This window comes from Channa argus, chromosome 5 (genome assembly GCF_033026475.1).
Source record: "Channa argus isolate prfri chromosome 5, Channa argus male v1.0, whole genome shotgun sequence".
In the NCBI taxonomy this organism is placed as follows: Eukaryota; Metazoa; Chordata; class Actinopteri; order Anabantiformes; family Channidae; genus Channa; species Channa argus.
In genome coordinates, this window is record NC_090201.1 from 24,023,199 (window position 1) to 24,034,390 (window position 11,192).

The 11,192-nt window shown below is 39.8% G+C and overlaps 2 protein-coding genes and 1 non-coding gene across 3 annotated transcripts; all 3 read left to right on the forward strand.

The window, feature by feature from the left end:
- Nucleotides 1-296: 296 nt before the first annotated feature.
- si:ch211-220m17.5 (guanylin family protein) lies at nt 297-1,617 on the forward strand. Its single transcript, XM_067504989.1, has 3 exons — nt 297-456; nt 726-918; nt 1,055-1,617. The coding sequence occupies exons 1-3, from the start codon at nt 382-384 to the stop codon at nt 1,111-1,113; spliced, it is 327 nt and encodes a 108-aa protein (XP_067361090.1). The 5' UTR covers nt 297-381; the 3' UTR covers nt 1,114-1,617.
- Nucleotides 1,618-4,377: 2,760 nt separating this feature from the next.
- LOC137127681 (guanylin-like) lies at nt 4,378-6,299 on the forward strand. The gene is made up of 3 exons (XM_067504990.1): nt 4,378-4,535; nt 4,914-5,100; nt 6,019-6,299. The coding sequence occupies exons 1-3, from the start codon at nt 4,464-4,466 to the stop codon at nt 6,087-6,089; spliced, it is 330 nt and encodes a 109-aa protein (XP_067361091.1). The 5' UTR covers nt 4,378-4,463; the 3' UTR covers nt 6,090-6,299.
- Nucleotides 6,300-8,894: 2,595 nt separating this feature from the next.
- Nucleotides 8,895-8,966, forward strand: trnap-agg (transfer RNA proline (anticodon AGG)). The gene has a single exon. It is a non-coding gene; the product is annotated as a tRNA-Pro (tRNA).
- Nucleotides 8,967-11,192: the final 2,226 nt, after the last annotated feature.

The following is an 11,192-nucleotide window of genomic DNA, read 5'->3' on the forward strand; positions in this document are numbered from 1 at the left end:
TTTTCTAACAATGGGCTGGTGCGGCTTTATGGTCATCAGTGGCACACGCGGTAACTGTTTAACCCACCACAGGTGTAACTACTTCTACTACCAGGGGTAGTAGCCCAGAGATCCATAAAAATAATCAGACAGACCGTGAGGTCAAAGTAGGATTTATAGATTCCTCTTTATAGCCCTGTAAAATTCCCTCACTATTCATTAACCTGTGAGAAAAAGAAAACTTTCCTTCCATTCGTAGCACCTCTAGTCACGTGACTGCAGGGCTGAAGGGTTTAAAAGGAGGCTGGTGGACGAGGAAAAGCAGACACTGAGCCGACAGCTGGTTAACACATCCACGACAAGAGACAAACGCTGCAAGAAAAACTGCTGACACCTCGTACCATGAAGGCTACACTTGCCGCCATCACTCTGCTCGTCCTTGCTCTGGGTTGGACCTCTGAGGCAGTGCAAGTCGAAGTAAGTCCATCACTTCATATTTTTACATGACAGATGTGTTCATGATGACACTTCCCTGGGCTGGCCTGGAAAATCCTATTTGCTACTTGTTAGAAGAAGGAGTAACTGTATTTATCTGCGTTTCCTATGACTTACAGTGCAGAAGTAACACAACAAACATGTTTTTTTGTAGATCATAGATTTCTGCCATTTATTTTTGTACTGCCAGATTATTTAGCAAACTGTGCCTTTGGTTGGTTTGCAGTCACTAACACCTGCGCTTCTTCTAGGAGAATGGATTGTCGTTCTCTCTGGAAGCTGTGAAGAGGCTTCAGGAACTGACAGAGAGTAGTGGCGGACGAGGACAGCAAAACCCACGATTACGAATGAGCACCATGTCCCTCTGTGCTGACCCCATGCTCCCACAGGTGTTTGTGCCCCTCTGTAAGCAGAGAGCAGCATTTGCATCTCTCGCAAGACTAGGTAAGAATATTATTAATTTAATGGCCCATTTTTGTGATGGAACGACAACTGAATATGTCAGGTCATGAATAATAAAGTGCAGGTCAGCCATGACTGTATTTGACATCTGTCCTTTTGTTTCTTGTCTGTATTTCAGCTGCGGTTCCCTTGGACGTCTGTGAGATCTGCGCCTTTGCTGCCTGTACTGGCTGCTAAACTAACCTAGCAAGCCAGAAATTGTTTTTTGCTAACTTAAGACATGAAAGAAAAAAAAAACAAGAACTGCAGTGACGAGACAGTGACTTGAAGGGTCCATAATGTAGATTTTCTGACCTGTTCTACCGGGCACTTTATGCATTTATGTTAAATAGAAAAGGCCCAAAAAACAAAAATCAGACAAACTGAATTACGTTTTAAAACTGTTACTTTACCTTGTTACATTTCTGTCTTACCAAGATTTGTAAACATATTTAAAATAGTTTTCATTTTCTTTTTTTCTCTTTTTATTAACATTGTTTGGAATATAAATGTCTTCACTGATTAATCAGTACATTCTGTTCTTTTCTGCCAATTTACTGTATAAAACGCACTCTTAGTAGTACTATTACTATTACTACAGTATGCACAGATTTTTATATATATACTATGTGGATGGAATAAAACAATTGTAGTAACTCATTTCTAATGGCTGTGTTGAAAATAAAGGTTCATTCATTGAAATTTGTTTCTATGTTTATGTCTATGTTCTTTTTGATGATGTGGTGCATTGGTGGTGTTCATCAGAGCTTTTTTACAGAAATACCTACGGTGGTGGGATGAATAGGCCAAAGTGGCTGAGAACTTTGATGGTCATTTTCCGTTATTTCACTATTTTGAACGGTATTTTGCGTTGCACACAATGAATAGCACCTTGTGGTTTTAAAGTTGTGCTGGACAAGGCATGTGAAAAAGGCAGCTGTGGAGCCACAGAGGGGTCTGTGTCCATGCTGACCCCTGTGCCCCACAATAATAACACCACTACGTTGTGACTGGTTGGTGTGGTTCCCTGTTCTTCACCCTCACCTCACACGAATAAGATTGTGGAGCTTACATTTGTTCTTTGAGTCCTATTGCCCAGTGTGGTGACAACAGGCTGTGGCTGCACAAGTTGTGATGAGTTGCTTCTTTCCGTTGTTCAATCTGCTGCAGATGCTATTATTAACACACCTGACAACATCTGTTCAAGCCTCCTGCACCATGACTTTGGTCTCAGACACTGTGAATAATTTATTTGGTGCAACTTTTCTCACTAAGCTAAACTATTTAATTATACAGGCTACATAATTATGTAGCCTGTTCATACTGCAAACCCACCTGGACACATTCTGTATACTCACTGCTTTGACTTCTGAAGGCACATAATTAATATAAGATGAGCATGTGCTTTTTTGCTTTATGGGTGGAAACATTTTGTGTTATCGACAGCACTGCAAAATATGATAAACACTAAAATTACAACCAGAGTTATAGCTACTATTAATCACCTTGTGTGTTGTTTCTTTATGTGAAATATCTTTCAATGAAAACCAACACATTTTAGAAAGGTAGGGAGAAAAAATTAAATATTACTTATACAGAATAATAATACAGAATTTTTTGGAAACTTGTTCCTGAGCTTCATAGAAAGCAAACAAATTTTTCCTGCTCCAGGATTATGGATGTCATTTATGGTGATGCTGCTGTCTCCATTCTGATCGTACTCACGATTAAATCAAACAAACACGTAAGTAAGATGAGACAAATACTGGGACTTTTACAATCCACGTTTTTAATCTTTCTTCATCAGAAAAGCAACACACAGGTGCTGACACTTGTTTCTCCTTTTCTGTGTGCTGCAGTGCACTTTAATAATCACTGAGATTTGGATTCATGTCCTGCACATCGTATAATCTATTGTCTAGTTTGGGACATGAACTGCCCAAGTAATTCCCTCCTTTTAAGATCTAATATTTATAATTCTATTTCTAAAATAAGTCTATTTTAACTAATCATAATATTTCTTTCTACATTTTCCATGATATAGTATATGTTACATTTTTCAGGACCTGGACCTTTTTCATTATGATTTTCATTTTGCTTTCTTCACAAAGCTTTTGATTACGTTTGACATATAGGTTTATCAGAAACCAGAAATCAGAAAGATGTTAAATTTAGTCATTTGGATTTGACTATCTTTTATAAACATGTCTTTTGTCTTAACCTTACATTATTTGTCGCGATTTAAATAGTAAGTAAATTATTATTTAAATCAAGATAGGATGATAGATGTTTTCCCTGACACAACATCAATTCACAGTTTCTACATGAAACTTTGGTCTGATTGATGTGTCTTTAAAATGTCTATCAGAATCTTCATGCTGCAACCAGTTCATTTCTCTTTCAGTGGAAATCCCTGAAAATCAATGAAAGTCTATTAATTTTGCTAATTATTCCATAGTTACTTTTGTATGTGTCTGTTTGTGTGACTGTGTATGTGTGTATTTTGTATTTTTGTGGACAAGGGGCTGTACATTATATGTATTACATTGTAGTTCTCTTCCATGATACAAACTGCACCCTAATTTTGGATATAATGTGACATTTTATTCATATTCACGTTTAGTAGGTTGGGCTGTTGGGTAAAATATTAAAGATTTTATTTGAAGCAGCCTATTGTAGTTCCTGTCAGCGGTGGTAGACGGCTCGGCCCAAAATATGAATAAAGTCTCTTTTAAGGTTGAAAAGAAGAAAACTAAAAGTCGAAACCTTTGTTTCCTCTTTTAACTCAGCAGGAGCAAAAATCTGCCAAAACAAATTGATTTTTTACTGAGGTGACTGCTGAACCAATGTCTCTGAGTCCAGGCTACAGGAGAAGCTCAAAGGGTTGTATATTTTCTAACTTTGGGATGGATCTTCTCCTTCCGACCAAAACCAACCTTTGTGTCTGGCTTGGTTCTTTTTCTAGTTTTCACTTTTATAACTTAAAGTAATAAACAGCTTGAAGCTTGTGGGAAAATAACTTTCTCCATGTTAAGGTGCTTTTCTGACTGTCATCAAATAAAATAGTGGATTGCATCCAAACAAACGTCATTCTATCAGAAATCCCAGCTTTTCAAACGTGACTTCTGTGGGTTGGCTCTGTAGTTGTACACTCTCTTTTTTATCAGACACCTCTGTGACGTATATCTGTGGGAGAAAGACGATGGATGAGATTTATTAGACGGCACTGAGGCAACAGATCCAGTAGTATAAAAACCAAAGTCAATAATGAAATATCATGCTGACGGAGAAAACAATGCTAATAGAGGCTATAAACAAGTCAAAAGGATGGTGGTTGTAAAGTAAAAAAGAGGATCCAGAACATTTACAAAGACTACCTTTGTTGCTATCTTTAACGAGTGTCCCCCTTCACTTTCCTGAGCCAGTTTCCTGTTAATAAATCACTCACTATTCTCTCCAGGTACCTTATAAGAAGATGCAACGCCGGTATACAGCTACCACAGCAGAAACCCTTTTCTGAACTGAGAGGAATCTTGCATCATCTGAAAATGAGAATGCTCAGTGTTTTTCTTGTTCTGGTGCTGTGTGTGTGCAGGGGAGCTCTAGGTGTGCAGGTGAAGGTGAGCAAGCTTGTCACTTGACTACTTTTATAATTCTTTATCTTGTCAATCGAGCTGCTTGATTTCTTCCGTTGCTTTGTTTTGAATATTTTAAGGGCATCTTTGGAGAATGTGTGTATTTCTGGACCACTTAAATGCTGAGCATGTTTCACCTCTACTGACATGAGAAATGCACTTCCTGTTATTTGTGCTATTCACGTTCACTCTATCTTCCAAAGCCTCCACTAAAGTAGAGATCCAGTCGTATCTATCTCTGTTTGAGAATACAGCTAATTCAGCTCATTTCAACGCATTTCACATCAAGCGTATTCAAATCAAAGCACCTGCACTTGGAACATTTGAATGGTGTCAGATTTTTCCTCTTCATTGCCTCCTAAGGTTGGAGACCGGAGCTTCCCCTTGGAGGCAGTGAAGCAGTTGATGGAGCTGATGGAATTAGATGACAACATGAGCCCTCGCCTTGCACAAACAAGTGTTGTTGCTGTGTGCACCGACCCCCTCCTGCCCCAGGTCTTTCAGCCAGTGTGCCAAAGGAAAGGAGCAGGGATTGTTTTCTCCCAGCTAGGTAAGATAGAGACAAACGGAAAAAAAACATCATCACAATTTATTCTAGCACAAAGTCATTATGGTAATATATGTTTTCTGATCTGCATGTAGATGTGCAAACAATTTTCATCTCGAAGCAGCCCCCCACAGAGGGTACTGCACTGTAGTTTTGCTAATAATACAGCGAGACTGAAGCAAAATACAAAACTAAATACACAGTGTATGTGGCCTTGCTGAATTCGTTTTTCTAGCTCAGCGGTTATTGTGGAACCCAGGGGAAATGCCTGGAACAGATAACAGAATCAGCTACCAGCACCTATTATGTTTGCTGAATAGAATATAAATTATGTAAACCGTACAACAATTTCAACAAATATGAGAATCAAACCTTGAAATCTTAGCTTATTTCTGGACATGTCTCTATTCCTTAATATCCTAATATCCTAATATCTCACCTGCCATACTACTCCAAGCTATAGTTACTGAGGTTTCTGTTAAATTGATTTCTTCATTTGGCATTGGCCAAGATCCTACAAGAACAATCTCACACACACAGAGACAGAGAGAGAGAGACAGAGACAGAGAGAGAGAGACACTTGACTCTACAGTTTTATCACAGAGGCACATGCTGTCTCTCTCTCTGCTGACTTGAGATTGAAGACACTGACAGCAGCGGGCTTCACTTCACTCAGATAGATTACTAGAGTTCACTGTGTGCACATTGTTTTATGCACATCCTTAACTGCGGCACCATAAAATAGTAATTCTAATGCCGAAGACAATCTGTGTAAATACTCTTTGGGGACGATTTAAGCTCATTAGACACAGAGCACATTGTATTTAGCAGTGTTTCAAAAAATAGAACAGTTGGCCTTCGAGAGTTGGAGAACATATTTTAGAACATGTTAATATTTATGTTTATGATTTTCCTTTTCAGTGTATATCGTCACATCTTCAGATCCTTGTGAAATATGTGCCAACCCCTCCTGCTATGGCTGTCTGGGCTGAGGCTGCCATTTGCTTGACATGCAAACAAACTGACTGAGAGTCTCTGGGGGCTTCTTCCTCTACAGTTCCCCCACAGCTCTTCCACAGTTGTATGTATAAGGCATCGATGGACATGGATTTTAACAGTCAAAGGCTACTGAGTTCGCAGACTTTATGTTTTTGGTCGATGTTCATATGTAGTATCCTGAAAGTAAAGTGTCATCAAACAACCATTTTGCAGTGTGTGAACATTTGTTTGTCTTATTTTTGCTATCATAACAAAGTTTTAATCTACTCAGTCTGATGCTGCTTCTTGATAATATGCCTCCTTCATTGAGAGCAGTTTTTCACATTTGCCAAAAGAAAGAAATTCACACATGCAGAAATTCACACATGGTCTCTTAAAATAAAACTGCCACTGTCTGATTCATACATTCAGAAAGACAGAGTTGGACAGAATCAATTCCTTAATGCCTTGTTAGCAGCAACAAGGAGTGCAAGGTGCTTAGGACAAAACTCAGAAGTCCATCTCCGTCTTCTCCCTTGAAGATGGGAATGACCACGTTCTTGACAGGGATGACTGTTTAAAGCACTAAGCAAATTATCTACTTTTCACAATTACAAAAGTAAAATTACTCTAATACGAAAGAATGTATTACTCCTGTGACTAATCAGTGAATTTACTGTCTGTGCTCCTTTAAATTGGAAACACTCCATTTTCAACACAAAACGTGTCTCTTATTGTGAAGGAGTCATTGGAAGTAATCTCTGACATAGTGGACAATAACATGACTCCTGACATTGACTGTGGCACAGTTGTTAATGCCAGACAGGCTGCAGTGTTTCTGAACCTGCTGATCTCCTGGGATGTCCATACGTAATGGTTTATAGAGTTTACTCAGACTGAGGTAATAAGCCAAAGCATCCAGCAGTCAGCTGCCGGTCTGTGAAAAGCCTTGTTGAGGTAGAACAGAGATCAGAGAAGAACAGTCTGACTGTTTTGAGCTGTTAAAGAACAGTTGTCTCTAAAATTGTATATTGTAGAAAAGCATATACGTAAGAATGCCCATCACATTAATCAATGGCAAAAGACCATGTCGCCTTCCACTTCTGTAAGCCGAAAACAGAAGTCTGAGACACAGGCTCAGCCCAGTGGGACAGGTAAATATTGGAAAATATTGAAATGTATCTTGGTCAAAGGAATCTAAATGTCTGCCAAGCCATGCAGATGGTGGGGTCAGAATCTGGCATCCACAGTGTGAATCCAAGGAGCCAGTCTGCCTTGGGGCAAGAAAGCAGGCTTGTGGTGGGGGTTTCGTGCTGTGAGGAATGTTTTCTGAGCATCCTTTAGGCCCCTAATATCAGTTGCTGACCACGTGCATCCCCAATTTATCCACCTTCCAATGGATCATTCCAAGATGAATGCACCATGTCACATACATTGTAGTAGTAGTACATACAAGTATACAGACAGCTGTTAAATCAATATTTGCTCACAGTAACCAACTATAACACTCCCACTAAATTAGAAACATTAACTACATAAAGTGATAACAATTTTAAAATGGCAGAGAGTTTCTAAATGGAAACACGGAGAAGGGGAGATTGATGTGACCCAGAATGAATTAGGTCAGCCATAAATTCTAATAGGCTGCTGTTCAGCATGTTAACCATAAATCCTAATCATGGTCAATGTGAACATTGCGTGTCGTAACACGAAGCAATCATCACTTTCTCCTCCTTCTCAAAGCTAAACTTTCTAAGTTATCATAGCATTCGACATTTGAAACCTTTTGGTAGCCAGCATGGTGGTGGAGTGGTTAGCGCTGCTGCCTCAAAGCTAGAAGGCCCTGTTGCGAGTGTACCCCACCTCTTACTCAGTGACAGCTGGGATCACCCCCCCTGAACAGGATAAGTGATCCAGATAATAGATGGAATCTCCTTGGCTGCCTGAAATCCCTCTCTATCCATTCAGTCACTAGGCCATATATTATTTACACTAATGAGCAGTCAATTGAGAATTTTGGACACTTACTAACTATTGTCATACTGCGTTATCACAAACAGGTGTAAAACAGGAAGCATTGCATTGTGGGATTTTAAGCAGAAAGTAGTGTACATGCCCTGACCACAGCGTTTTTGGTTCGTTGTGGCACCTTTGAGTACATTATGTGTTGGATAGATACACACACTCAACATTTGGACAACAAGTTGTAGCAGTGTGAAAGTTCTTAACAAAGAATCACACAGACATGTTTTGCTGATCACTGTACCTACGGCTAAAAGTATTTGTTATTGGGCGGCAGTGGCCGCAAGACACTGAACCCAAGCCCATCCCCAAGCCCATCCCCAAGCCCATCCCCAAGCCCATCCCCAAGCCCATCCCCAAGCCCATCCCCAAGCCCATCCCCAAGCCCAAGCCCATCCCCAAGCCCGGTAGAAATTGGTGAGGGTTGTGTCAGGAATGGCATCAAAAAAAAAAAACTGTGCCAAATCAACATGAGCAATGATCCGCTTTAACGATCCTGAACTTAGCCGAAAGAACAAAAAATAAATAAATAAATAAATAAACTGTTGGTGTTATTAAGTGTGTCCAAATTAAGCTTGGTTTATTATAACAATTGTGATTTTGTGTGTGTGTGCTTAGATAGGCAGCGGATACTCTATTGATAAAAATAGAAATAAATAAACCTCCAGTATGATGTTTATAAATTGGCTTTATTTGACAATCAACTACAGGCTGTTTGTTTAATGTCGTTGTAGAGTCGTAGACTTCGCGCTCGTATTACGTATCGTGTGTGATCTGAAAGGCGTGAATCGCACCGTGGCTCGTTGGTCTAGGGGTATGATTCTCGCTTAGGGTGCGAGAGGTCCCGGGTTCAAATCCCGGACGAGCCCTTCTTTTTAACTTTTTAGAAAATATGTATTTGGAGGCTTTTGTACTGTACTCAAGTACATTTTCTTTAGTTGTTACCTATACTAGACTACGATGAGAGGGAAATGTTGCACTTCTACTCCTATGATGACCTAAAAAGTGTGCTGGTAAAGTGCAGACAGCATCATCTACTTGGTTTCCGTATGTACAAGCTGTTCAGGTTTGGAGAAGATGATTTAACAAATAGGCTTGAACAGCTTTTTATGCTGTTGTGTGTTGTTGTGCTAAGTTTTGCAACTTTCTTCTGTGTAAGACGCTGGTTGGTCAGTCAATGCGTCACTGAGTCCAGTGACCACCAGAGGGCGCCACTCACTCAAACATTTGACTAAATTCTGCAGACTTCATGGCATGTTGGTAGCAAATGGCTGTACCCTCTGCATATGTATTTTTTTATTTCCTGTGGTAATATTTTCCTAATGTATTGACTTCTTTCTGTGCGTGTGATTTTATTTATTTATTAATTTTTACCATAAACGTTTATGCCGCCATGAGAATATATATTCGAGTTAAAAAGAGACATTAGTTAACAGTGGCACAGAGGTGCAACAAAAACGTATGTGCATAAACAATAAATTAGGTTACAAATGCACCTAATCATATTTTTTCCCCCTCATGTTACATTTGCTGTACTGTACTGGCTGCTTTTAATCACAAATAATCTTCACAGTTGCACAAGAGTACAAATTGGTACGGCCTGTTTGTAGGGTCCATAATTGCTGCTGCTCTGATCCCTGTCTTAATGGGCAAAAAGATCTAAAGTCTTCTGGGTTATTGTAGAATCAAATACAAATTCTATTTGGCTTCCTATGCTTCACTCTCTTCTAAGTCGGTATCTTCCAGCTTCTGATTAGCTGAAACACACCTGATCCTGGTAATCGGCTCAACACGTTGCAGAGATCAGGGAGGTGTTTCTGAGTCTCTGCCCAAACCTGCTGCACTGACAGGCCACAGATAACTAGGCTGATGTTACTTAGAAACCAGCTCCTTATGTTTCTGGTGAGAACAAACATGGACTGTGGGGAAAAAACCAACTGTAACTTTATGACTTTTAAATTATTACTCTTAAATGTAGAGTTTCCTAGAGTCTGTAGTACTTGGAGATTACTACAGAAGGTTACGATGCACATTAATAATTCTACAATGTGTATTTTTGTTTGTGTGATTTGTGTAAAGTTCTGTTTCTGGGTAGTTTTTTATTTGTGGTGAGGAATGATTTTCTTTATGTGCTCATGTTTGTGTGTGAGCTGATCTGAATTCACCAGCAGGAATCAGTGTGATGACAGACTCTCCCCCCCCTCTCCTCCCCTCTCCCCCTGTGGGGAACCTGAGAACCAGACCAAAGCTTTGAGGTGGAATGGGAACTCTCTCTTAATGTCCATGACTTTTCTCCATGTCAGGGCTCAGCACTCCAGTATCTCCATCAATATTTGTGCTCATGGCCGTTCTCGTTGTGTTCAGCAGCAGCAACTGACCCTGATCCAGCTGTGTGCCCTTCAACAGTGACCATTCAAAGGATTTGCTTTTTCTATTTTTAAAAGGAAAGAAATATACCTGACATGAAGTAATGTGTTACAAGCACTAAAATGACAAGGAATTGTTTCACTAGGGGAAAACTTGACTTTATCATATATTTATCAAAGGATTATGTCTCCGAAACCAAACTCGACTGAACCCAGCTGTGTCCACAAAGAGTCAGCCCTCCATCGACCTACTTTATTTTTTTTTTTTATAACGCCATGCTTCATGTCCCTCCCCTGGTGGATTTTCTCTGTGCCTGCCAGCATTGATCCCTCTGCAAGCAGAAGTAAGCTAATCTTCGATTGATGTTTCCAACCGTGTGTCTGACCAGGAGCTTGTTTGAAAGTCTGTGCTCATGGTCAGTGCTCTTCTTTTAATGCAGGTCTCACCCCTGGGAAAATTCATTTGTCTGCATGTACTGTGTTTACCTTTAGTATCTTAGCTCTGCTTCATGCTTTTACTTGTTGTTACCAGTCATAACTGTCATAAATCAAATCAAAGCATCTATTATCCTGTGCACAGTGAGGGAAAACCTGTTTCCCTGGGCACTGAAACTCTATCTCTGCTGTCCACAGTGAATTCAAGCAAATACAAGCAGTTTTTAAAGGGGGGTGGGGGTGAACAAGCCAAAAGAGAATACTTAATGTAAATAAAAGGAAACATGACAATTC

Excerpts from the sequence above, each read along its gene's own strand:
- si:ch211-220m17.5 (XM_067504989.1), top strand. The coding sequence starts at position 382 with ATGAAGGCTACACTTGCCGCCATCACTCTGCTCGTCCTTGCTCTGGGT. Across the intron at positions 457-725 it reads CTGAGGCAGTGCAAGTCGAA|GAGAATGGATTGTCGTTCTC; the intron begins GTAAGTCCATCA and ends CGCTTCTTCTAG. Across the intron at positions 919-1,054 it reads TGCATCTCTCGCAAGACTAG|CTGCGGTTCCCTTGGACGTC; the intron begins GTAAGAATATTA and ends TCTGTATTTCAG.
- LOC137127681 (XM_067504990.1), top strand. The coding sequence starts at position 4,464 with ATGAGAATGCTCAGTGTTTTTCTTGTTCTGGTGCTGTGTGTGTGCAGG. Across the intron at positions 4,536-4,913 it reads CTCTAGGTGTGCAGGTGAAG|GTTGGAGACCGGAGCTTCCC; the intron begins GTGAGCAAGCTT and ends TTGCCTCCTAAG. Across the intron at positions 5,101-6,018 it reads GATTGTTTTCTCCCAGCTAG|TGTATATCGTCACATCTTCA; the intron begins GTAAGATAGAGA and ends TTTCCTTTTCAG.